This window comes from Scleropages formosus, chromosome 11 (assembly GCF_900964775.1).
Source record: "Scleropages formosus chromosome 11, fSclFor1.1, whole genome shotgun sequence".
NCBI classification, from domain to species: Eukaryota; Metazoa; Chordata; class Actinopteri; order Osteoglossiformes; family Osteoglossidae; genus Scleropages; species Scleropages formosus.
The window spans coordinates 29,594,910-29,619,569 of NC_041816.1; the positions used below are offsets into that span (position 1 = coordinate 29,594,910).

A 24,660-nucleotide genomic window follows, 5' to 3' on the forward strand; every position below is an offset into this window, starting at 1 on the left:
AATAAGCAGTTCTTAAACCTTTTTACTTGGAATTGTATGGTTTTCTTACCCAGTTTTCACTCAAACCACATGAAACTGTAAATGCTAATACGTGTAGGCTGTGCGTTTGATATTGTAATTTAATGGTGTAATTTTAATTTTGCTAGTTGTTTATGTCACTACTATTGCCATTACATTCAGTGATATCGGGGAATTACGATTTACAAGTAAAATCATTAGAAAAACATTACTATGGATTCTGCATGGTTTTGTACAGGATGAGGTCTGTGGACACACACACACACACACACACACACACACACACACACACACACACCACAAGTTACCGCACTGGGTGACGCCAACCATAGTGACGCCACTCCCCAGATGTCAGCGTCTGCCCGTTGATATCTTTCTATGTGCCTATATATACATAAATACATCTATGAAAATCCAGTAGAAAACAATAAAAAAGAAATACTGGGGGGTTTGACGCAGCTCTGATACGGGGCTCTGCGAAGCTGAACTAACCACATTCATCTTCTTCAGACCTTTGCTATCCGTTCTCAGGGGAAGAAAATATATCTTTTCCTCAACTTTTTTCCTGTTCGCCTATTTTAGTAAAATTATTTGCTTGTCATTGCTCGATATGCGCAATGAAAGAGCATTCTAAAAACACCCAGTGTGTTTCAAACTGATAAAGAGGCAGTCAATAGCAGCTTCTGCAAAATGTGCCATTCTAATTAACGTCTTACTTGTTTTATGCCATACTGGGTGCATTCAGTATAATTTTCTGTTATTGGTTCTACTTAATGGCTATTTGTCATGCAGGCGATGGCATCGCTAACTGATTTGGAGAGAACACTCCACTCTAAACCGACTGAGAGGAAGTAAGGCGCGGGGGGGGGGGCGGGGGGGAATTAGAATTCCGCACCGCTCCAAATCCTATTAGTGCGGCAGCGATCCAAGTGCGACGGCAATATCATTCCCCCATCGCTCCGGAGCTCTGCGTTCAATAGCGGAATCGCGCTCAATAGGCAGAGGCGCTTTCAGCCGAGCGGTCAGGCCCAGTTCTCGGTGCCTTTCCACACAGCGGGGGAGCTTTCGAGAGGCCCATCCGTGACAGTGAGCTAAACGTGGAGTCGCTATTTTTCTAAAGGCTGGCAAAGGCAGTTGCGACAAACTCTTCCCACCATCATCGCATCCCTGGAAAGCCGCGCAAGGCCATCGTTTCGGAAAAGCGCCCGTGCATTTCTCCATACGTCACATCAAGGCACGGATCCAGAGATCTCGTGACGGTACCGTAGGTGGCGCGGAATTTCGCCGTCTCGCTTCTACTCCTACGAAACCGTGACTTAAATCGTCATCTTTCATGTTAAGCCTTTCCGGTACAAACGTTGCGACTGCTGGTTTAATGTGCGGAACGTCTCGAATCAGGCCAACTTCTTTTCACAAACAATTTCTTTACAATGAATTTTCCATAAATAGATTATGCTTCGCAACTGAGGCTACACAATAGAGCAGAGCGTCAAATGTATGCAAATTCTCTAATAAGAAGGCAGTGCCCCTTTTCGTTCGTTTCTATTACATGGTAAACACTTGTCAGCGGTGTCCGTTAAGATCTACATGCTTTTACGTTGATGGGGATGTGGCTGCTGAAACTGGATCAACAGAAGGTACTTGACTGTGTTACACCACGGATAATCCGCCGACACCACGCTGATTACAAGGGCCATGTGCATATTATAAATAATTTGCTGATGACGGTCTGGAAGGGCAGGATGCCCAAGGGTTGTCACTCACGTCAAACAGCTCCACGTAGTTGTTAATGAGGTCCTCTATGATGCTGATCTCCTGGCTGGTCTGCCCCTCGGTTTGGAAGAGGCAGGAGGAGAACAGGGGGGCCAGGCTGCGGGTCACCATCTGGTTCATGCCTGAGCACTTCTGGATCCTGGGACAGTGGGACACATTTCACTCCTTCCGTCCAGACACACACACACACACACACACACACACACACACACACACACACACACACACACACACACACACACACACACACGCGCGCGCTAACTTTTCTCTCATCAGAGCGTGAGGGAGAACGACACCAAGCCCTTAACCAACCTATATAGGTATCCTCCCTCCAAAAAAATCAGGGATCACAAAAATGCAGCCAAGACCTCCAGGGAAAGCCTGCTGTCGCCAGACTGAGTGACACTGAAACCTTAACGGCTGCGGCTTTAAGAGCAAAGACGGCAAAGATAGAGCCGAGCACTGGACTTCGCTGCATTTACAAAGTGAAGTAAAACTGGAAATCAGCTTAACGGCAAGAAATCTCCACTCAAGTATACAGTGTGCGAAATTGTCCATTTGGCCAAAACCTTGCCTGGATGGCATTTTTAAAAAGCTATTAAGTATATAAATAAATAAGTAACTGCACTGAAAATAAAGTCGATGTTTGGTGATAAAATATGTATGTGCTTATTTGTTCTTGCTCTATCTGCACGCTTCTCAGAAGCTGGTGGCATTGAAACAGAGGCGGAAACGTCACATCACACAGCCGATGTGCTACAAAGTGATTAATCAACAAAAGCGGGTAAAATTTAAGTCCATAATGACATTCGTGAAAAACGCATAAAACTGGATTCGTGATCTAAGGCAAAATTTACATATGACAGCAGATCATTAAAATGCTATTTTCTTTCTTTTGTGTTTTTTTTCTCCTTTTTTTAAATGCCCCTTTTTTTAAATAAAAACCCGTTTGAACATCATCAGCAGATGCAAAAGAGATCATTTTGCAAAAAGTCATAGCAATGTTCTCCCTGCCATTCATGGGAAATTAACAAAGAGACTGTAATGGATTTCTTTCTAAAGGTCTGTTTGCTGCTCAGGTGAAGAGCTGTAAAATACCTGCAGCGCTCTCAAAAAGGTCCCCATGCCTTTACCTTCTCCTTACCTTCTGTGTCTGAGACACACAGGTCGACAAATTGATAGACAGACGTAGAGACAATCTGACAAATACTTTTAGAGGCAGTGCCTTCATGACAGAATATATACATAGCATGTACGTAATAAAGTAGGCACTGACTCTCTCTGTGTGTGTGTGTGTGTGTGTGTGTGTGTGTGTGTGTGTGTACATGCAAACATGGTAGCCAGTGTCTTAGGTGCACCTCTCGAGTACCAGCTAGGGCTCCCTTTTACCTTCAAAACCAACTAAATTCTTTGAGCATGGATTCCACAACACGCCGGAAACCCCCCTTAAAGGTTTTGGTTCATGCCAAATAGAATCATGCAGTTTCTAGATGTTTTTCAGCCACAAACTCCTGCTGAGAACCTCCTGTTCCACCTCATCCCAACAGTGCTCATTTATGTTGTGATATGAGGACTGCATAGGCCACTGGAGTACAAAAACATCACTTTCATGTTCCTGGAACCACCTTGAGATAATGGGTGCTTGGTGACTTGGACCATTATCCTGCTGGAAGCCTCCATTTGAAACAGTAAACTGCCTGTGAAGGGAACAACATGCTCAGCAATAATATTTAAATATGATGTGGAAAAACATGTGCCGAGAAAACATCCCCATAGCATTACACCACCACCACCAGTCTGCACTTGACACAAGCCAGGATCGATCCATGGGTTCATGCTGTTGATGGCGAATTCTGAGTCCAACATCTTCACACTGCCACAGAAATCCAGTTTCCTCAGACCAGGTGATGTTTCTCCAGTCTTCAGTTGTGCAGTTTGCGTGATCACGTGTCCATTGTAGCCTCATCATCTTTTTCTTCGCTGGCAGGAGTTGAATGTGGCATGATTTTCTGCTGCTACAGCCTATCTGCTTCAAGGTTCAATGAGTTGTGTATTCAGAGATGCCTTCCTGCAAATCACAGCTGTACTGAGCTGCTACTTTTGGACTCGCGTCCTTCCTGTCAGTTGTAACAAGTCTGGCCGTTCTTGTCTGACTTCTCACATTTATTAAGTGTTTTTGCCCACAGAAGAGCCATGGAGTGAATGTTTTCAGTTTATCAAAACCACTCTCTGTAAACTGAAAGCACTGTTACAGAGCCAAAAACCCAGGAGCATGGCTGTTTCCTGAGATCCTGGAACACAGCGTCTGGCACCAATAATCAAATTGCAGTCAAAATTGCTGAGATCACACATCTCTCCCATCATAACGCTTAGGGCAACAGTCATCCCAATCTCTCAAGCCCATCTGCATGCTTTACATTTTCTGAGTTGCTGCAACACTATTTGCTCTTTGGAGGAACAAGCTTTTTGAGTTATCAGGCAGGTGCAAGCTTATTAATTGGCCACTGTGTGTGTGTGTTTGTGTGTGTGTGTGTGTGTGTGTGTGTGTGTGTTTGTGTGCGTGTGTATACAGAGAGAGGGAGAGACACAAAAAAGTGTGGTTCTGGAAAACAGGGCAAGAAGCCAACCGCCAGTGGACGCAAATTCGTGGGCACATCTGCTCACTCAGAGTGGGCCACCGTTTCCTGAAAATCTCACACCATCACACTGCGAGTGTGTCTGAGGACTCTGGGCCGGGCACGCAGCAGTCTCTAGAGCTGCACATAACTGGGGAGCAGACGTCTCGTCCTATGGCCAAATTCCGTCACGGAAGCACTCGTTGGAACCAGGACTCTTATCCTTCTTCCCCGCAGCCCTCATTTGTATAAGAAACCGAGGGAACAGGAGGCCAAAGGTTCACACACCAGCAGATGGACTCACCTGTATAATCCTCCTTTTGTTAATCGCAAGCAGATATCTGCATGTTAAAGGGAGCACGCTTTGCTTTTGTCAGCAGGCTGAGCTCCAACTCATGTCTCCTGTGAATACCTCTCAGGCCCACGTTGGTGACCGGCCTGACTGCCTCCTTATCGAATGTTAGGTAAACGTTGTCACGCATTCTCAGAACCAGGATTAGGGTCTGAGTCATGCTGAGGAAAGTATTTAAATCCATATTTATCTCCTACAAGCATTAAACTCATCGTAGTAATTTATGAGTCATCACTGGTAAGATATCAGTCATGGCGCATGACTGAAAACTACACCCACCACACTACTATGTGAAAGAAGGCATAAAATCTGGTTTTCAGTCTTTTGTGGATTCACATTGAACAATGAAAGAAAATAGATAAATAGATGCTTTTTTACTGAACCGCAATTTAGACTAGATTGGTGAAGGGTGGCAAAAAGATTGAAGTTGTATCATTATTACGTTATTATTCTTATTTGTTTACCAAAGACCAGTTTCTGGATATTTGCAAAATTTTGTGCTCAGTTCTTTTTCAATGGTACATGAAGACTCCCTGAAATTTGGTGTAAGAAGCTGCTCAGCCTCTTGGAGTCCTGATGGCATTTGCATTAATGTTCTTAAAGACTAGAAGAATGTATCCTTACCTGTAAAGGTGCTGCATCAGAGCTGCCAATGTAGTCCTGTTAATTCTGGGCAGACTTTGAATCAAGGTGGAATATTTTTGGAGCCTCTCCTGCTCGACCTCTTCGTCTATTTACCAAAAAGAAATAAAAAAAGAAATAGACCACTTTTTATAAACATCTCTTTCTGTTGCCCTGGTTTCCAGCACTTTAATATCCATGCATGCAGTTGGGACAGAGCAATTATGCAAAACAACATGAACGGAACGAGGATGCCCGGGACAGCCGACCCAAGTGAGGACAACTGAACAAAACTCTTGTGGGAGAAGGAAAGGGGTCTGAAGGTGCCACCTTGGGCCTGACGCAAAAACATACCGAGGACAGAGATCCAGGACGGGTAGAGCTCCTTGGTGAGCACAGCATCCTCAGTTTGGGCCAGAAAGCCCTTAAGCACATCGGTGACATCCTCCAGCTGGTGTTCGCCAGCCCTCAGTTTAACACTGCGAGCGTCCTTCCGGAAGCTCTCCAGGAGCTGGGCCACGCGCTGCGGGTTGCCATTCTTCTGGTAGATGCCTTCATAACATAAACCTGTGGACAGGATCCAGGAACAATCCGACCATCACTTGAGAGACATCGGAAACATCTACATGATGGTCCACAGGGAGGGAGCAGCAGAACAAGTCAATGCCATGTGACTGTTTGACAAACAAATATATTTACATTTATTTACTTAGCAGACACTTTTCTCCAGAGCAACTTCCAATGACCTCTATGTAGTGTTATCAGGCCACACACCTTATTCACCACCGTGACTTACATTGCTAGATACACTACTTACAATGGGTCACTCATCCATACACCAGTGGAACACACTCTCTCTCTGTCACTCACACACTACAGGGGAACCTGAACAGCATGTCTGTGGGAGGAAACCAGGGCACTCAGAGGAAACCCACACAGACAACATGCAAACTCCACACAGACTGAGCAGGAATTGAACCCACATCCTCTCACACCATCCAGGCACTATGATACAGCAGCGCTGCTCACTGTGCCACCCAGGCTATACAGCAGCCCTCCTTTTCACATGTTCACACACAGATAACGGTTACGGCAATGTCATCTCTGACTGGCGGCTGCATGGCGTCAGCCGTCACTGCATGTAATTACAGAGGTGCAAATGAGATATAACAGAGACTCTCGTGACACAGTCAAACATCGGGACGTCCCTGTTATATCGGGTCTTCGGCGCAGCAATAACAGATAAGGGAGGGGGAGTCGTGCTCTTGTAGAATGACACTGTTGACACCGTATCCTGTTAATGACATTTAGTCACATTTATCTTGTTTAATGTTTTCTTTCGTCCTGCCTGTGTTCACTGCAACTGCAAGTAAACCGAGACCCTGTAGGTGATGTAGATCATTCGGAAGTTTAGGCTTAAATCTTAGTGCCTCTTTAAAGCTGGAACCATGTCTATCATTTCCACTCCTTATTATGACTCCCAATAAGTGTTTATTTAGAATTAATGGGGGACTCTTTGAGTGTACTGACTTTTTTACAATTTTATTATTTACTCTTCATTGTACTACATTTTACTTTTGATTATTATATCATGATTTACTCTTTTTTTTTTTAATTTTTAAATATTCTTTGATTATCACCACATGGTATTCATCTTCATATGCTTTTTCTTGGGTGCCTGTGATACGGCAACCTGTAGAGAGTTCTAGAACACAAAGCACCTCCGTAAAAAGGCCTTGATTAGCTTTTGTTTAATGAACGCACAAAAAAGTTGGTTTCAGGCTGTATTTAAGAGATGGGACAGAGACATGCTGGGGGGTGAGCGCGGGCACACAGGACACACATACAGTCTTTTTCAGCTCTCCTGCATTTTGTTACTAAAACTCCAAAGAAGATGGAATGGAAAAAAGATGAATTCCAGCACTACGACAGAGTAAGTGAAAAGGCAGTAGCGAGAATAGTGGCATTAATATGGTTTCAACGGTAGAGGAGATGATGCAGAGCTCAGCACTGCATACAGCAACGGTGAGAGTGACAATGAGGGAGGAGGAACAGAGTAAAGATGGTAAGGTGGTCGTAGTAGAGGATTAGCACAGTAGTAATAGTAGCAGCACTTTCACCACAGCAAAGGTGGTGAGAGAAATGATCCTGGAGCCATAATCACCGTACTGAGTGACGAAAGCAACGCAGCTCTCCACAACGATGGGGACGTCGTTCTTGCTGAGCTGCTGGCTGCTCAGAGCCGGTCCGTCGGTACCGGCTGCCCGTCGAATGGCCGAGTGCCACAGGGCGAAGTCGCACCTGGCGAAGCCACGCACGTACAGGGTCCTGCAGGGCAGCATGGGGAAAAGGTGAACATCCACGATGCACAGAGCCTACAGGTCCCTCGCAGCCTCCCCCCCCATCTACAGCTACCCCCACACCCCTCCGTTTCGTTTTGCGAAAGGAACAGACTTCGTACCGTGCTCAAGGGTACAAAAGTATAGCCCCCTCCTGGGATTTGAACCTTTCTGTAGCAAATCAATTTTTTATTTGCCACTGCATCACCATCTGCTCTTTAGTGCAGTGTTATGAGTCAGTTTTGACAAAGTGGTTTATCTCATTCTACGCTTTAAATGTAATGCAGTCATGACATGCCTGCCAGAGTATTTATCTTTTTTCTTGCTGGCATTTTACCATGGGCTGTGGCACCTGCTGTTTGTCAAGCAAAGGCCGAGTGACACCGAGGCTTTTCGGTTTGCTCCGAGAGATACCTTCCGCTCTCCAGCATGAGTAGGACATCGGGCCGCTCCTCTCCTGCGGCATCACTGGATACAGCTGTGAAGAGTTGAACACTTTACTCGGGTGGGAAACAGTAACGGACCGTGGACGCCAACACAAACACTGCACCGGGTCTTTTCCTGTAATCCCCCGTTAACATAAAGGAAGAAATGTCACTGCAGTCCATGTGCACTACTTTACTCGCTAAGTACTACAGTAGTACTGGAAATACTCTGTGTGCAGCCATACTCTGTTGGTAAAAGAATAAAAACTAAACTTGTTCTAACAGGTACAAAGAGCTTGTGGATGGGCTCGGTACCAAAGACCCATCTGTGGGCAGGACCCAATAGGCACGAGCAGAGGAAGAAGAAGTGCAGACTCCTTCTGGATTATTATTATTATTATTATTATTATTATTATTTCAACCTTTAAGGTGAGCACATTTTTGGAAACGGTGACATACTAGTAAGAAACCATTCTATATAACACATCAGCACACGTGACAGGGACATGTATGAAATGCACCTAACAGACAGAATGCAGGTGCATTTACTTCCTTGGATGAGTACTAGAATAGCCACCTTTTTTCCGTTTCATGAGAAATTAATATATTTTGCATACTGTACACAACCATATCCAGGCCAGAAAACATGCACTCCAATAGTGCTGTGCAAATGGTATAAACTGCGGGTAAGAATTTTGACCATAACTTTATCATTTAACTTCTGCATGCGCCAAGAGGGGTCATTTTTCGTACCTTTATCATCCATCATTTAACACTGTAAACTTGAACAAGAACCATGTATATCCTGCATAAGCCACGAGCCACTGAGAGCTGGGTTCGAGTGAGACTCACGCAAAGAAAAGGCATCATTGCACCAGGAAGCAGGGAACACTGGCCGGTTGTCACTGTGACTTCAGGCTGCCCTGAGAGAGATTGTGTGTGTGTGTGTGTGTGTGTGTGTGTGTGTGTGTGTGTGTGCGCGTGCGCTTACGCACCCGAAACACACACATCTCTCCTGCGCCCAAACGGAGAATTACTGTGCAGAAATTGCATCATGTCTCGCTGCTCATTGAATTCCTCAAACAAGAGAGGGAAGGAGGTCAGGGGGAAAAAGGGAAAATAAACATTTTAGCTCCAAGGGCAACAAATCTCACTGTAATTCACTGACCTTCAAAGCAACCTTTGATTTTCCTCTTTTTCTGGCCTTTTTCTAAACGCATATCTTGCAAAAGCATGAACTGCTTATCGTTCCGAAAACTGGGCTTTGTTTGTTGACATTGTATTAGGCTGTTATGTTCTCAGAACAAACTCTTTACATTAATTATAACTCCGGTGCTGGAAATGTGTTTAGTCAGTGACCTTTTCAATTTGAAGGTTGTTTTCATGATGGAGAAAAAATGATGACAAAAAATACACACACACACAAAAAAACTGATTAACAATAATTTTCTTCATTTAGCCTTCATTTTGCTATTTTAACTTTTTTAATTACATGCTATTTATTACATTATTCTGCCATTAAAAATCATAATCCATTCATTTTTCCCAAGAAAAATAACAGGGATTTTACTTTAAAATGTCTTTTTGATTATTCAAATTATTTTTGAAACACTGCAGTTATGGGAACAATGTCACACTGAGATGAATAAAATAATTGTTGGAAAAGATCATCTTTTTTGTTCTGCATGATCAACAGCTATAAATTGCTTTCGACGGAGCTGCCTTTAAAACGAAGCCCCTCAGCTTTCACAACATAAACAAAAAGAGCCTCAGATCACAGCAGCACACAATGCTCTCAAATTACTGTCCTTCAGAACAACATTACAGTCAGCGGCGCCGTTTCACATCTCTAAACAGAAGGATTTGATCTTTCAATTTGTTGCCGAAATAAATAAATATATGAAATTAAAAAAAAAAAAAAAAAAAAAAACCCTTCTTGCTGTCATCTCACAGCTGAATTAATGGGCGTTAATCGGCTGCTTTGCAGACGCTGCCCCCAGTGTCCCTGCGCACATGCGGTAAAAGAGTAAGGAGTAAAACCCTGCTCAGCGCATGTTCATTTACCGACAGCGAACGCTTGCGAATCACTTTAATTTGGTCAAGGTGTCGGATCTTAAATCGAGCCCCAAGCAAGAGGGAGACGGCGCATTTCGATTTGATCCAGAGTTAGGGCCTAAAAAGGATTAAAAGATTCATTGATTTTCCACATCGTTGTGGCCCAATCGATTCTAATGTTGCAAATCTATTCAGCTGGCAGCCCTTTGTGCACGAGCCGGCCAGCACAGCACACCTATTGGAAAGAACTCATTTTCTTCTCGCCCGAAGAAACCATGTTGATATCCAACGGATGGTGATGGACTGCGGAGCACTTTCTCTCGCAGTTGTGCAAAATATAATACGGACACCTCTGGAATATAGAACGTCTTCAGTTCATCGAAATCACATCGTGGTCCAAGGTTACATGATACACTGTATATAAAAGTACGTAAGTCCAAAGTTCCCCTTGGAAATGTGTGTCGATTCTACGCTAGTTACGACTATTCTACATGGCTCGTTCAATTTCAGGAAACAATTAGCTGAGGTATAATATGAACTAAAAAATGTACTTCTCAAATAATGGTGGGAAAACAACATTATTATCAAAGCTATGAACTGCAAATGTGACTTCAAATTATTAAACGGGTTATTTACTGAACTCAGTATAAGGCCATAAATCTCTACATGCCAACTCTGTGCATCAGAATCCATCTCCATAGTTGTTCATATGCTATAGAAGCATAGCAGTAAACATGGATTTTACATTTATCTGATGCTTTTGTCCAAAGTGACTTAAAATGTTGAGTTACTTAGAATTATTTACCCATTTATACAGCTGGGTATTTTTAGCGGAGCAATTTAGGGTAAGTACCTTGCTCAAGGGTACTACAGCTGGAGGTGGGAATCAAACCTGTCACCTTTGGGTTCAAAGGCAGCAGCTGTAACCACTACACTATTAGCTTTCCCCTTTTATGGGCCCTTAGCTCTACTGTACCTGAAAAGAAGCTCATCTGAGCTTGTTTACTGTTGGAGAACCATTGCCTTTGAAACAATGGTAGCTTCAATTACTGTGATATGAACCGATGACAGGAGGGATCCAGGCATGAAAAGGTGTGTTCAGACAGCTGGGTGCCTTACTGAGCTCTTGGAGGTGTTTCAGCCGGACGAGCCCAACCCGGCCTTCCGCATCCTCCGTTCCAGGGCAGAAGTAGAGGTTCGACTCCTGCAGGGCAAACCAGCCCACCCTCCAGCGCTGGAGGTCGTGGCCCCCTTTGTAGTGGAGTCGCCCGATAACCTTGTAATCCTTCTCCAGCAAGTGTTCTGCTTGGGCTGGGACCAAGTCCTGATGTGGCGGGGAAAGAAGGAGCCAAAAGAAAAGGAAACCACTAAACATGCCATACATTTTTTAAGCAGAAGAAACGGTGAGATCAAGAACAACGCAGATGAGGACTTAAATGAATAAACAAGGAATGAACAATGTAGGTGGACCTCGACCTGCACTGAAGCAAAGGCGCTGTACTCTTAGAGAGCATGACCAGCAACTGCAAACACTTCAGTATCTTTGGCATCCGGACTGAAACACTTTACTCGACCTCCCAACTGCTTTGTCTTTGTCCAGAACGATCAGGGAGGCTTCGAGATGGAGGAAAGGGTCATGGAGGACCTATTTTTGTCCAGCCTATCATTACAAGGAGACATTGCTCTGGATGGAGTGCGCTGTCAGTGTGAAGGTGGACCGACTTGTCTGTGGGCCCAATTCCACACATATTTGATTCCACATATAAGTAAATATGTTTGAGCATCCAGAGGAAGAGCTGAAGGTCAGTTCACACCAGGTACTAGCTTCCCATGGAATGGGAAAAAAATTAAATTAAATAAAAAATCCCTAAAAATCTAAGGAAATAGCTCATACAGGTGGTGTTGAGTTTGGGCCACCAAAGGCCTCGACAGCTCATGGCAAATGTTAAAGGGAGAAGATGTATCTGACATTTTGCAGCATAAATATTGACTCCACCAACTTCCCTGGTTCGGCACACCACAATTAGTACGTCCACCCGTTTACCCGTCCGTGCCGTGTCGTACCGTGACTAGTGTCTCCACCCACGTCTTGTGACTTTCCGCCGTTTCCGTTCCAAACGTGAAGACACGTTCCGACAGAAGATACACCTCGAAAGTGAAAGCAGCCCTGGGGGATGAAGCACAAGGTAAAGTTTTTAAATAACTGCTGAAATAATGAAGCACCTCGCAGACATCTTTACCGAGGGTCTTTTTTCCTGCCCATACACACAAAGATACACACAGACACTTATGGCTGTTAGGGCACACAAGGAGTGAATGTAGTTTCGAAAAAGTACATGTTAATCCTTCTTTGCTTTCTTGAAAAGTTTTAAGGGTCAGGGCAGCTTTGTCACCAGGCCCAGAGATCAGTGCTCCGTGGGGAAAGATGGAGGCTTTAAAAGGGTCCAGAGGAAATGAAGCGTCAAGGGCCGTTCAAGCAAGCGTGTGCTGGTGCATTGCTCGAGCGCATGAAGCGCTGAGAAGGTCCTTGTTAGGAAGGCTCCCTGGGGAAGAGGGAGGAGACAGAGAGGAGATGCAGAGAGACGGATATGAGAGACAACCACCTCTGTTGGACTCTGCCAAGAAAGTGAATCGGGGCACAGTGAGTGGGAAACAGACACACACACACACACACAGCCATCAGGGATAGCTCAACCTCACACCACGGACACAAATCGCCGATGCAGAACCCCTGGATACTGAAGCTGTCTGCTTAAATGGCCAGAAAGTGGACCCTCCATCCTGGTGATCAAAGATCTGCTTCCATTAGGCTCGCATGGCTCAGCAGCAAAGGGTCTTTCCTTTAAACGGGGCATCAAACGAAGGCTAAGCAGGGCGCCTTGCTGCTCAACAGCCAAAGACCAGAAGGAGCGCAAGGACAATCAACCCCGATATTTACCACGGCAAAGACCGGCCATCAGTCTGGATGACAGAACTGAGAAAAATGAGCATGTTACAGATTCACTGATACATAAGAGAAGCTGAAATGTAGCCTTGGCGCAAGATGCCTGTAAATGTTCAGAAGGCAAAACATGAGCCCGAAACCCTCGTGGCAACGAGCCCCAATGAGTAGAACTGATGAAGTCCATGTTACGGAGGACTGCCGGTTGATCGCCTGCCACCGTCGGGTTTGAAAGACCAAGAGCAGCATCCCACACTACTGGGTGGCGCCCCCTAGGGGTATGGGTGGGGCATGTACTGCAAGTAACACCAGTGGGTAATGAGGTGTGATGAAATCTGCGTGTGTGTCCTCACTTCCCCCCCCAACACTCATGGCTGGTTTGAAGCCCACCTCCTGCTGCAGTAGCGCTAGGCAGGGTAATAATAAAAATTTCACAGATATGTAAATATGTAAATGACTGTAAGAAGCTTAACATTGTATTTTGCATCTGAGAAAAGCATCAGCCAGATGAACACAATAAATTGGAATGAGTACAACTTAACATTCTGAAAAAGCCCAGAGATGATACTGTACACTGAGGCACAGGAACGGTACGCTGGGGGTCCCACCTGGCTCCAGAGGGGCTGTCAGAGCCGCTCACCGTCAGGCTCACAACCTCACTGAGGTCCATCCTGCCCAGCGCTGTGGCTGTGTGCTCGCTTTCATAGTAGCTGAGGAAGCCCCCCTCGAGGGTGCACCACCTCCGCATCATCTCTAGACACAGAAACACACACAGCAACACAAATACACACTATCAATAATCCAGTTCATGCAGCACCTCTAAACCGTCAAAGTAAATAGGCAGGAATCAGCTAAATAATGCTTAACGATAATAATGATAACTAATAATAACTAATAATTCTGAAAACGGAGAACCTTTCCAACATTGCAAGGTCAGAGACACAGTTAGTGGACCAGCGCTGGAGCACAGAACACCCTGCGGGTGCGCACACAGACAACGCACATGGAAATGGACTTAAGAAGTGGAATTATTTCTATGCCATTTATAAAGCGGAGACAGATGCACACATAGATACCACTACCCCCCCTCCCCCCCACCCACCCACACACACACACAGAGACACACACAATCACTACCCAACTTTTTCTTTCCCATACCATCTATGGAACATATTCAGTTACTTGAACCCAGACACACACGAGCGCGCGCGCACACACACACACACACACACACACACACACACACACACACACACACACACAAATAACCCCTACTGTGTACAATCTCTAAGCTCATCTCTGCAGCACGTCAGGGAGGCAGAGAGAAAAACACACACTGACTATGATCTACTGTCGCTGAGCGAGACTTTGAGCTTGTCTATGATCACTCTGCGCTTCAACTAAAACTACGTTAGAGAACAATAACTACAGGCAATAGTGTGGAATGTATCACTTTCAAATATCAAACAGAAATTTCATTTTTATTTTCAACCACATGAAGACAATTCCATAACTCATCCCCACACTGTGTTCAGAGGCAGTCTGATCATTCTGCCACTTTGGTACACTTTGTGATTCTCCCCCCTCCCCATCCTTGTCCCAAAGAGCAATGCACGGCTGTACCGCGGTGAACTACGCAGCACTAATTAGCGCTTGATCGGTCGAGCATTTGCATTGGCAAAGGAAGGCCGAAACTAAAACTGCATCGGAGATGCGTGCTTCTCCATGGCATGTGGTTTTGGAGACGGTTTCTGGACCAATCTGGACCAATTTGGAACATTTCAGCACAGACACATATGCCTGGCTGCCTACATGGAAAAAAAAAAAAAAAAAAAGAAAAAAAAAACAGTCAAAATACTGGACGTGCTTTAACAACCAACACTGGATCAGTTATTCTAAAAGATATATATTGTTTAAAATTTATATATACATATATATGTATAAAACTGACAGGATAGTGAGAAAACAACAAAAATCAGTTTTGACTTTCGCACATTTAACAGTGTCGAGTGTTTGAAGAAATCACAGTAAAATCAGTGTAAGAACTGCTCTCACCACGTGTCACTGTTAAGGGTCGCAGGCTTAAAGGGACCATCAGTTTTGAGTAACAAAAGAAGCTGCGATTAGTCCTTTTCTGGACTGTCATGTGAATTTACAGTGTATACTTGGTTCCAAAGTTTGCAGAAATACGTTTCATTTTCACTTTAAAGCACACGGGCATCCGCGCCTTTGCACGACACCTTTCGCTGGCCCAGTATGCCGATTGCAGAAGGGACGTGGGACGGGCCCGGGTCACACGTTCTCCCGTCGCCTCGTTAGGTGCGATGCGTGAAGGACGGTGGAAAAACACCGAGAGCCCCATCGTCGCACTGCTCTCCCCTCCTCTGGACTCACGCTTGAAAACAAAATATCTGGAGATAATACCGTATCTCAGCAACATCCAGGGAGGCTGTCCAGGAGGAAATAAGCTCTCACTCAGCCAAGGGAAACTAATTATCTCCAGACAATGTCCTGGTAGACAGAGCGTCACGGCATCCCCCCGATGAATTCCGGTAATGATGAAGTGGGGTACCGAGTGTTGCTGTGTAGTCAGAGGGTTTTCAGCCGTGGACCACTTCCTTGGCCGGCCCCCGAACCCGCATCCCCAGAGCAAAGCAGAGGAAAAAAAAAAAAAAAAAAAAACACCCTTCTGCACGCGCGCCGTGGCAACAGTGTCTTCCCAGAATCCCCTCTGCTCTCAGAGCTCAATTCCTCCGACAAATAAACCGATCACCAGATGTCATCTGTTACATTTGTTGTGCGACACCAGTGGGAGCGAATAGCTGAGCGGGGCAAACATTTACCGTGGTGTGGTCCATCTCATTAGTTTTGGGCCAAGGGTGCTAGTGGAACGCGAAAGGTGAGCCGCTCATCGCATGACCCGGTCCGGTGTCACCACCGATTGCCCACCGGATGCCAGCGATGCCGCGTCACGTCCCGTGTTTCAGGTCGACTCCCAAATAGATGCATTTGCATGTTCTCACCGGGTCTGTGTGGGTTTTCTCTGAATTCTCCGGTTGCCTCCCGCAGTCCAAAGGCATCCTGTTCAGGTTCCCCCACAGTATGTAAGTGACAGAGAGAGTATGTTTCACTGATGTATGGATGAGTGACCCAGTGTAAGTAGTGTATCTAGCAGTGTAAGTCACCTTGGAAAACAAGGTGTGTGGGCTGATAACACTACACAGAGTTCATTGGAAGTCGCCTTGGAGAAAAGTGTCTGATTGATAAATAAATAAATGTAAATGTAACACGAGGATATAATGACGACATTTGGAATTGGTCACTTTTCAGAGAACAAAAAAGCACTTCCCCCTTGGAGTCCTGCTGCAACGTCGTTATTAAAGCTCACGCTGCCAAGTTTGAATTATTAATCTCTTCCGTATCTGTGGACCATCAAGCCATTAGAGAGAGAGAGAAAGAGTTCTGAAGGCAGCCAGGAACATATCTCAGAAATACCTTTTCCCTCCATCCACCTGCACATTTCCTCATCATTTCAGAAGTTTAAACACAGAGTTTAAGCCATCTTCTGAATTTTTTAACAACGGAGCTGCACTTAACGCACCATTAAAGCCCACACTAAACTTGTAAGACTTCCATAATGGATTAAATAACAAGGTATTTATCGGCACAGGAGCTCTGCTGCTTTTATGTGGCTGTGTAAAGACAGGAACTGCAAACGCTTGAGAAAAGGCAGGCTGTACATGGAAGGACACAGTTGCCCAGTTATGTAAAACAAGGTCGTCCTTAAGTCATAATAACCGTGGCACCATATGCTGAAACCACCCAGCGCTTCAGAGTTTTACTTATTTTCAAATATTATACAATCCCAAATATTGCAGTTATATTCTAACAGCAATAAATAAATTAGCAATAAGAGCAACAGAAATATTGTTCCAAAGATATTTATGGTGAAGTGGTCAGAAGTGCTGCTTTTGGATCCAAAGGTTGCAGGTTACAGACCTACCTACTGCTGTAGTACCCTTGAGCAAGGTACTTGGCTTAAAGTGAGTAAAGGAAAATAAGTGGTAGGGTGGCATAAGTAGTATTGTTGTCTCATAGCACCTGGGTAGTGTGTGAGGATGCGAGTTCGATCCCTGTTCAGTCTGTGTGGAGTTTCCATGTTGTCTGGCTGCTCTGGTTTCCTCCCACAGTCCAAAGACCTGCTGTTCAGGTTCACCCATAGTGTGTGAGGGACAGAGAGAGGGTGTGTGTTCCACTGATGTATGGATGAGTGACCCATTGCAAGTAGTGTATCTAGCAGTGTAAGTTACCCTGGTGAACAAGGTAGGGGCTGATAACACTACACAGAGTTCACTGGAAGTCGCTTTGAAGAAAAGCACCAGGTAAAGGTAAATATTGTTATTATCCAGAGTCAGTTACATCTTCCAGGTTTTCCCTTAACTCATAACCACAAAGTGACCGCAGCACAGAAACACATCATTACTGAGTGTTATAACAGCTGCCCCCCCCCCCCCTCCCCGCTTCCGTCCAATAGCCAGTGCCTGACCCCTGACTTGTTCGCCACTTGTAAAAATCAGCGGCGCCTCATGAGCCGACGTGCCGAACATCACGCCGCAAACATAGTCTGGGAGCAGTCGGTGAACCGGCCGCTTTGGGGTGCAGAACCCAGCTGTAGCCGTCTTGAGCGAAGACTGCGGAGGCTTTGAGCACCAGCACACTGCCCTTGGACACCGACCCCCATGAGATCCATTCCGCAGCACATCTGGAGGGAACTCACATTTCCGCTGTCCATTTGCGGCCAAAAACACTCAAAGATGTGCTTATACTCTGTGTGTTTACTCAGTGCACTCTGTGTGTGTTCCCTGTACCGCCCTACCGACGCTCTTAGCCCCGGCTCTGCGTTTATTGCCTGTGCTCTGTGTGTATCTGTATGACTCTGCACATTTCTCCTACGTGTGTAGGCACCACGCCATGCAAAACTATTCAAAGCCCAGAACAATTATCAACATGGCCTGGATTACAAACTATCTATATTTTTCCAATCCCTGGTCTTATTGTGAACTCAAAGACTGTAACCCTAACGTGCAAATACTAAAATTCAGGTTTTTTCTTTAAAATACCTACAAACAACTTCTTCAGCTCTGAAAATTTGGCGGGGGGTTTTTGAGGGATTCCAATACTTTTGCAAGCACTATAAATACATTTTTTTCCAAGTAAACTTTACTGCGTAAAAACTGGACATGCAAATACTGGGTGTTTGTGCGGTGTGTATGTGTTCATTTAAACACACCCACACAATTCTGCTGTAGGTACTTAACCAACCGTGTGTGTGTGTGGCAGTGTTTCTGCACATCTCCTCGTCGCTCGGTGCTGTAGGAGTGCGAAAGCACAGCTCAGCAGTACCTTGTGCAGCCCATCAGTTCCCTCCAGCTGTTACCAACAGACTCCAAGCGACCCCCTCCTCCAGCCCCCCCGCAAACTGCACCGCGGTGCATTGCTGCTGTGGCGGGGGGGGGGGGGGGGGTGAAGCACAGCTCGGGGGCCACGGTGGCACAGCGCTACGTCTCATGGGGGGCCAAAACAGCCCGCTGAGAGACAAGGAAGTAGGAGCAACAGACGGCAGGTACAGCTCCCGCCTTCAAAAGTCCCCGCTTGCCCCCCACCTCCACTTCCTTCCTCCCTGGGGTAACACCGAAGGCCGACTCTTTCCTCTTAATTACAGCGGAGACGCAGAGCTCCTCCAGATGTTCAGTAGGTGCAACATCAACGGTATCTGCAGCACGGCATTTGGCGGGGAAGGAGAGCAGAGCCCACTGCAGAGCCCACGTGCAGCTCAGAACGCGGCGGAGTCCCCGACCCCGACACCCGCCGCTCAGCCGCGCTCATCGATCCATTTGGGCGTTCGCTCCGAAACAGGAAACAACCGCAACGGGTGAGGACCTCCTGCTTGGTGGACAAGCGTGGTTGAAAAGGCCAGCGGTCACTAGAGTGGAGCTCGTGGAGAACGTTGCGGAGGCGACAATCACGGGACAATGTTTGTGCTCGCACCTTCTCGACATTATTTCCTCCAACACGTTGGTGCGGAGACGAGCGTCTAGACGAACACACAGCGACATGAGTTTGGGAGGGCTTTTCAGTTCCCTCGACGGAGGTTCGATCGTCGGCCGCGCGCTCACCGTCTCTGGCCCTGCGTTCCACCACGGACCTCCCGCTGCTCACGGCCACGTACAGGAAGCCCGTCTTGAAGGACGGAACGTCACGAGGGGGTTTCTTCCTGCAGCCAACGTCCAGCTTTGAAAAGTCTGTGACAGAGAACGTGTGTTGGTTATCGAATGGAACTCGACACACACACACACACACACACGAGCATCTGCCCTGCATGTACCACGAGCAGCAGTTAACAGGAGGTCTTTTCCTGGAACCTAAACAGAAACCCTTCAGGGATCTGATTTGACCTTTTTCTTCTTCAGTGTAAATTAGAATCTGCTCTGTTTAAACTTTCAGTACAAGAAGGACACGTCTGAATACCAACCTAGTGTGACGCTGACAAGACCCTCTCACATTAAATCCAAGATCCAAGTGCTTCGTTCTTGTCCCATCTACATGAGAGGCTATGGCACCTGAAGGCCGTCACTACACGCTCTCCACGGCACAAACTCTATGTCTGTATGTAGCCTCTCGCTGTTTTTACTGATGTTTTGACATATTACTTGACGTCAAAATGCAACTCTTACTTGGAGTTTTCACATCTGGAAAGGTGTAGTAAGGAAACTTCTCCAAAACAGAAGCACTTGTAATGACTCTGGATTCACACTGCTGTGATAAAGCTGATATGTTGGCTGAAGAACCTTGTAGAAGCGTCCCATTGTAACCCTTCTCCTCCTCCTCTCTCTCTAGTGGCCTCCTGTAGCTGCTCAGCTCAGATTCGGGACAATGGTTATGAAACCATCAAGAGATCTTCTCCCCACTACCTACAAGACCTGATCACTCTCTACACCAAACCACACTGCTACGCTCCTCCATCTCTGCCCACTTGGTGGTCTCGCACGCAAGAGCTCTAACATCAAAGACCTTGAGATTTTGGTTTTGGCTTCAATGTGGTGGAATGACCTCCCTCTGTCCCTCAGAGCTGCTGAATCTCTCAATGTTCAAGAAGGGTTTCAAAACACATCCCTTTCAGAGTCACTTCGCTCCTGACCTCCATAGTGTGTTACATTATCTGAAAAACTAAGAAAACAAAGAAGCACTTTTGTTTTCCCTTTAAATTCTATATGGAGTGACCCAGGTAACGTACGCAACAAAAGGACAGCACTGGACGAACTGGATCCTGTGTCTGCATCTGTGTCCACAGGTCCTCCATACTGAAATGTTAAGACCACCCAGGGACAGGAATGAAGCGGGGGGGAGGGATACAGCAACAGAACTGCATCTAACTACCCCTCCGAGAGCCCAGTAATGGAGCCAAAGTAATTGCACACCTAGAAAGTGCAAAGTCACTGCGTAACCCTACTAACACCCGATGTGAGGGCGGATAGAGGGAACAAAGAAACCCAACAGAGAAAGCAGGATAATTGTGACAAACACCGGGGACACTTTCCTAACAGCGTCTCACACACAACTTGTGTTCGTGTTGCTCGTCTCTCTGCACGGCACCGACTCCCCACCGCATCCTTCTGCATCGCCCGTGTTACAAATCAGGGTTCGGGTTACGTTACGAGCGACTGCGATCTCTGATCAGTTTCACATTCCGAAGCGAAAGCGTGTGTAATGGAGCGAACCGGAGTACAGTACCCTGTTTTACAATCTCTGTACTGGCAGCGTAGCCTGTAACTGCAGTGACAGCATCACGCGGGCAAACTGACTGCACAAGCCAAACAACATACATGGAAGTGGAAGAGTACATATCACCGGGGGGTGAGGAGGGCATTAACCATTCTCCGCGCATCCTGGTCTCGATTCACCCGTTAGACCGACACCGGTGCCTCGTCCCTTTAATTAGCGCCTTCGATCCCCTCCCAATTAATTCCCCGTCTCAGGGCCGGGCGCCAGGAGCCACCTGCTCCGTCACTGTCCCCACCGTGGCTGCTGACGGAGAGCGGCAGCGGCGTGAGGGCGGAGGGGGCTTGATCCAGCATCCCGGCGTCCGCTGCAATTACCTCGATCCCGCGGTCCGGTGGAGGAAAACCTCCGGCTCCGACAGGCCGACACACATTTACATTTATCCCTTCGGACAATAACGGATGGCTGTGCTCTCCGCAGGCGCAAAGCCGTGGTGCCCTTAACACCGGGCGCGGCTGTCAGACGACGAGAGCGACACACTCGCCGTTACCCCCCCACCCCCACCCCCCTTGGGTACAGCAGAGCAGCAAAAGTACGACGGCTGATTTAAAAAAAAAAAGAAAGAACGAAAAAGAGTGTTACGTGCTGGAAATGTTAGGACATGGTGGGCTTTGGAAAGAGAGACGCGCCTGCGACGGCGAACACGGATCTCACACGGAACAAGGGAACATTTGCGCCGCGTCGGTAGCACCGCAGAGGGCCTGACTCCGCAGCCTCGCTTTTCGCCTTATTATATCTACGAAGAATATCGAACGACGGGAACACGTAATCCGATTGCAGCTTTCACGTCAATGCGCTCCAAGGGTCACGAGGCTGCCGCCGGAGACGGTACTTTGTTTCGTTTCAGCCGCCGGTCCGTTTTATTTCCCTCCATTTTAATCGCAGCCTGGCGCTCGGCGCCCAAAATGCAAAACTCAATTTCCTTGCTGTTTGTTTTATGGAGTAGAACACTGTGCTGAGAGGTGCTATGGGTTTTAGGGCGAAGGAGGAGAAAACTTTGTGGGGGTGTGACAAACAGTGGGCCAGCAGCGCACGCGCACACACACACACTGCATATCAATTTGTGTTCTTTCACTCAACATTTTTGCTCATTTGAAGCTGAGGACTACAGACGTCTCGGTTCCACCCGCTGGTTGGTTCTGACCCACCTGAGAGCTTGTTGAGATGGAGAAACTCCATCTGCAGGTTCTGTCCAGCCTTCTGGGCCAACAGGTATGGGGTGGAGTAGACAGGGTCCCCCGTAGCACACATGACATTGGCCCCGCTGAACGCCAAGGCCATGGTCTGCATGACATCTGGCTGGACCACAGCAGCACAGAGTGCCTGCACACACACACACACACACACACACGCACTTAAATGGTGTATATAGAGCACATATAGACTGTACACACACACACACACACACACACACACACACTTCCCACATATCCTCATTTACATAGAGAGAAACACAAGTAAAAACACTAAACATCGCTAAGCTCGCGGACTGGCAGCTCCTTCACCAGCGCGGTACTACCAAGGTACATCCCCCCCTTTACGCCGTGTCATTCAGCTGCTCAGAAGTGGTCGTTACTTGAAGCAACCAGTGTATCGTTTCACACTTTACCGCTCCGCAGTCGGACGTGTTTACTGAAGCCTTTTGGATGGCTTTGCGGTTCCCTTATGAAGCTGCGGTGCACTAAGTTCACCGCAACGCCACCTGCTGGCCACTTCAGGCACAACTACCCCACAGGAGACGCCAGCAGCCACGAGGGATCTGGGTCTGGGGATCCTGGAGGGCCTCGACCTTCAAGGGGGGGGCGCCGAGGTGCCGGAAAGAGTCGAAACAAGGGGAAGAGAGGGAAACAGGAGGAGAACGCAGAGCAGGTGAAGCCAAAGGGGGCAACCCCCCCGACCCGACCCACCCCACCCCCCCAAACAGGCCACACCACCCTACACCCACTCCATTATTCATGCCCCGCGCCTGTGCTCCCCGCTCTATCAAAGCAGCCCACTGAAGCACTGAGACCCCTAAAACTGACAGCCACATTCCTCCCTGCAGGGACTGCACCATCACAACCCTGTCGCGCACACACACACACACACACACACACACACACACACACACACACACACACACACACACACTCTTGTCTCCTGCCTTCATTTCTCTTTTTCTCTTCAGCATCTAACACACACCTTCTAGGCCTACTGTACATACTGCATTTGAGAGGCAAACAAACACACACACACACACACACAAAAGCATCTGTGCGATAACTAAGAGTGTGGCACTCGCTCCTGTTGTGGATCTTAATCCATTTTCCCACTTTCAAAGTCCCCCCCCCCAACACCCTCCCCCTCCCCACCCCCACCCCCCTACCCCCCTCCCGCTCCCACCAGAACAATGAAAGGGATCATCCTTGTTTGTGCTGACGCCAGTGAAAAAGCAGGCTTCTGAGCGCTCGCCGTACCGCATTGCTCCACACGCCTCGAATAATAAACCGGATCGGCTCTGTTTCCACTGCAGACGCGCAATTAATAAACGGCCCTGATGCGCCTTCTCCGTCCTCGACCCGTTCCTCCCCAAAACGGAGCGCCGTCGACACCGCAGGAGAAGCGGCGCATAGCCGTTGGAAGGCCGACGTTTCACAGTGTGTTGCAAAACGTGACGTCGTTTTGCAGGCGACGGTGGAGTGACTGGAAGGGAAGCTGTACGAACACCAAGGGAACAAAACGTCTTTTGCGATGATGCGACTTTCCCACATGTCGTCATCGTACAGCGTTTCTGTGTTAAATTACGTGAGGTTCCATTCTCGGCGTCTTGCGCTGTTGACGCCGTGAGCCATTTATGCAGCTGGGTGCTGGGATTCAAACTAAAAACCACCCGGTGCAAAGGGATCCCCGGCAGTGTCTCACTCTCACCTTGTCGAGCTGCTCCTGGCTCCGGAAGCCCTCGAGCGCCGGCGTGTAGCGCCTCTCCTTGTACTTCCTGTGCACAAATGCAGTCCGACGCTCCCTCGACGCTTCTGGATGCAGCTCATCCTCTGGGGAGAGGGTCGCGGCCCAGAACTGGTTGGCTTTACTGTTGCCAACGCTGAGGAAAAGCTGGGGGGGGTGACCAGAGAAGGAGGGGTGGGGGGTCAAAAGGGCGAGTCCCTCCATCATCGTCCGCCCCCACAGCACACCCAGAGATGGGGACACGCAGAGGCAGAGCGGAGCTCCTCCGTTGAGCCCGTTAACAGAGATTTACTGTAATACCACAACACATGTCCTTGTCTTTTTTCTGCTACGACAATCCAAGGTAATAGGATTTTTTTTCCCCCCTCTGCAAGAAACCACCAACGCAGGCTGTTTGATAAAGCACACATCGACACCGGGCTCCTTCTACAAGTTCATAAATTTCACAGCCATCAAAGTCTGACTATACAAGTCCATGAAAATCACATTTAGGCTGACTCCTGCAGCTCCATAAATATTACACTCATCAAGACCAACCTATAGAAGATGATGGAATGTCACTGTCACCATGCCATGCCTATTCAAGTCCATGAATATCACATTTACACTTTCGCGTCCATAAATATCTCGCTCATCAAGAGCCACCTATAAAAGGCGCTGAAATGTCACTGCCACGAGCCCTGTCTGCCCAATGATTTATACAATTGAATCTATAGACATGAGACTCATCGCACTCTTC

The 24,660-nt window shown here is 47.2% G+C and overlaps 1 protein-coding gene across 4 annotated transcripts in view; it reads right to left on the reverse strand.

Annotated features, from left to right (window-relative positions):
- arap2 (ArfGAP with RhoGAP domain, ankyrin repeat and PH domain 2) overlaps positions 1-24,660 on the reverse strand; it is an 88,990-nt gene that overhangs the window by 19,459 nt on the left and 44,871 nt on the right. For all 4 annotated transcript variants that reach the window (XM_018735411.2, XM_018735410.2, XM_029256067.1 and 1 more), the window contains 11 exons: positions 23,886-24,068; positions 22,127-22,301; positions 19,316-19,441; positions 13,748-13,892; positions 12,263-12,365; positions 11,318-11,522; positions 8,133-8,196; positions 7,544-7,707; positions 5,734-5,946; positions 5,383-5,488; positions 1,783-1,930 (listed from right to left, as the gene is read on the reverse strand). In XM_018735411.2, coding sequence (XP_018590927.2) covers positions 1,783-1,930; positions 5,383-5,488; positions 5,734-5,946; positions 7,544-7,707; positions 8,133-8,196; positions 11,318-11,522; positions 12,263-12,365; positions 13,748-13,892; positions 19,316-19,441; positions 22,127-22,301; positions 23,886-24,068 — 1,632 coding nt within the window. The remainder of the gene's footprint in view (positions 1-1,782; positions 1,931-5,382; positions 5,489-5,733; positions 5,947-7,543; positions 7,708-8,132; positions 8,197-11,317; positions 11,523-12,262; positions 12,366-13,747; positions 13,893-19,315; positions 19,442-22,126; positions 22,302-23,885; positions 24,069-24,660) is intronic.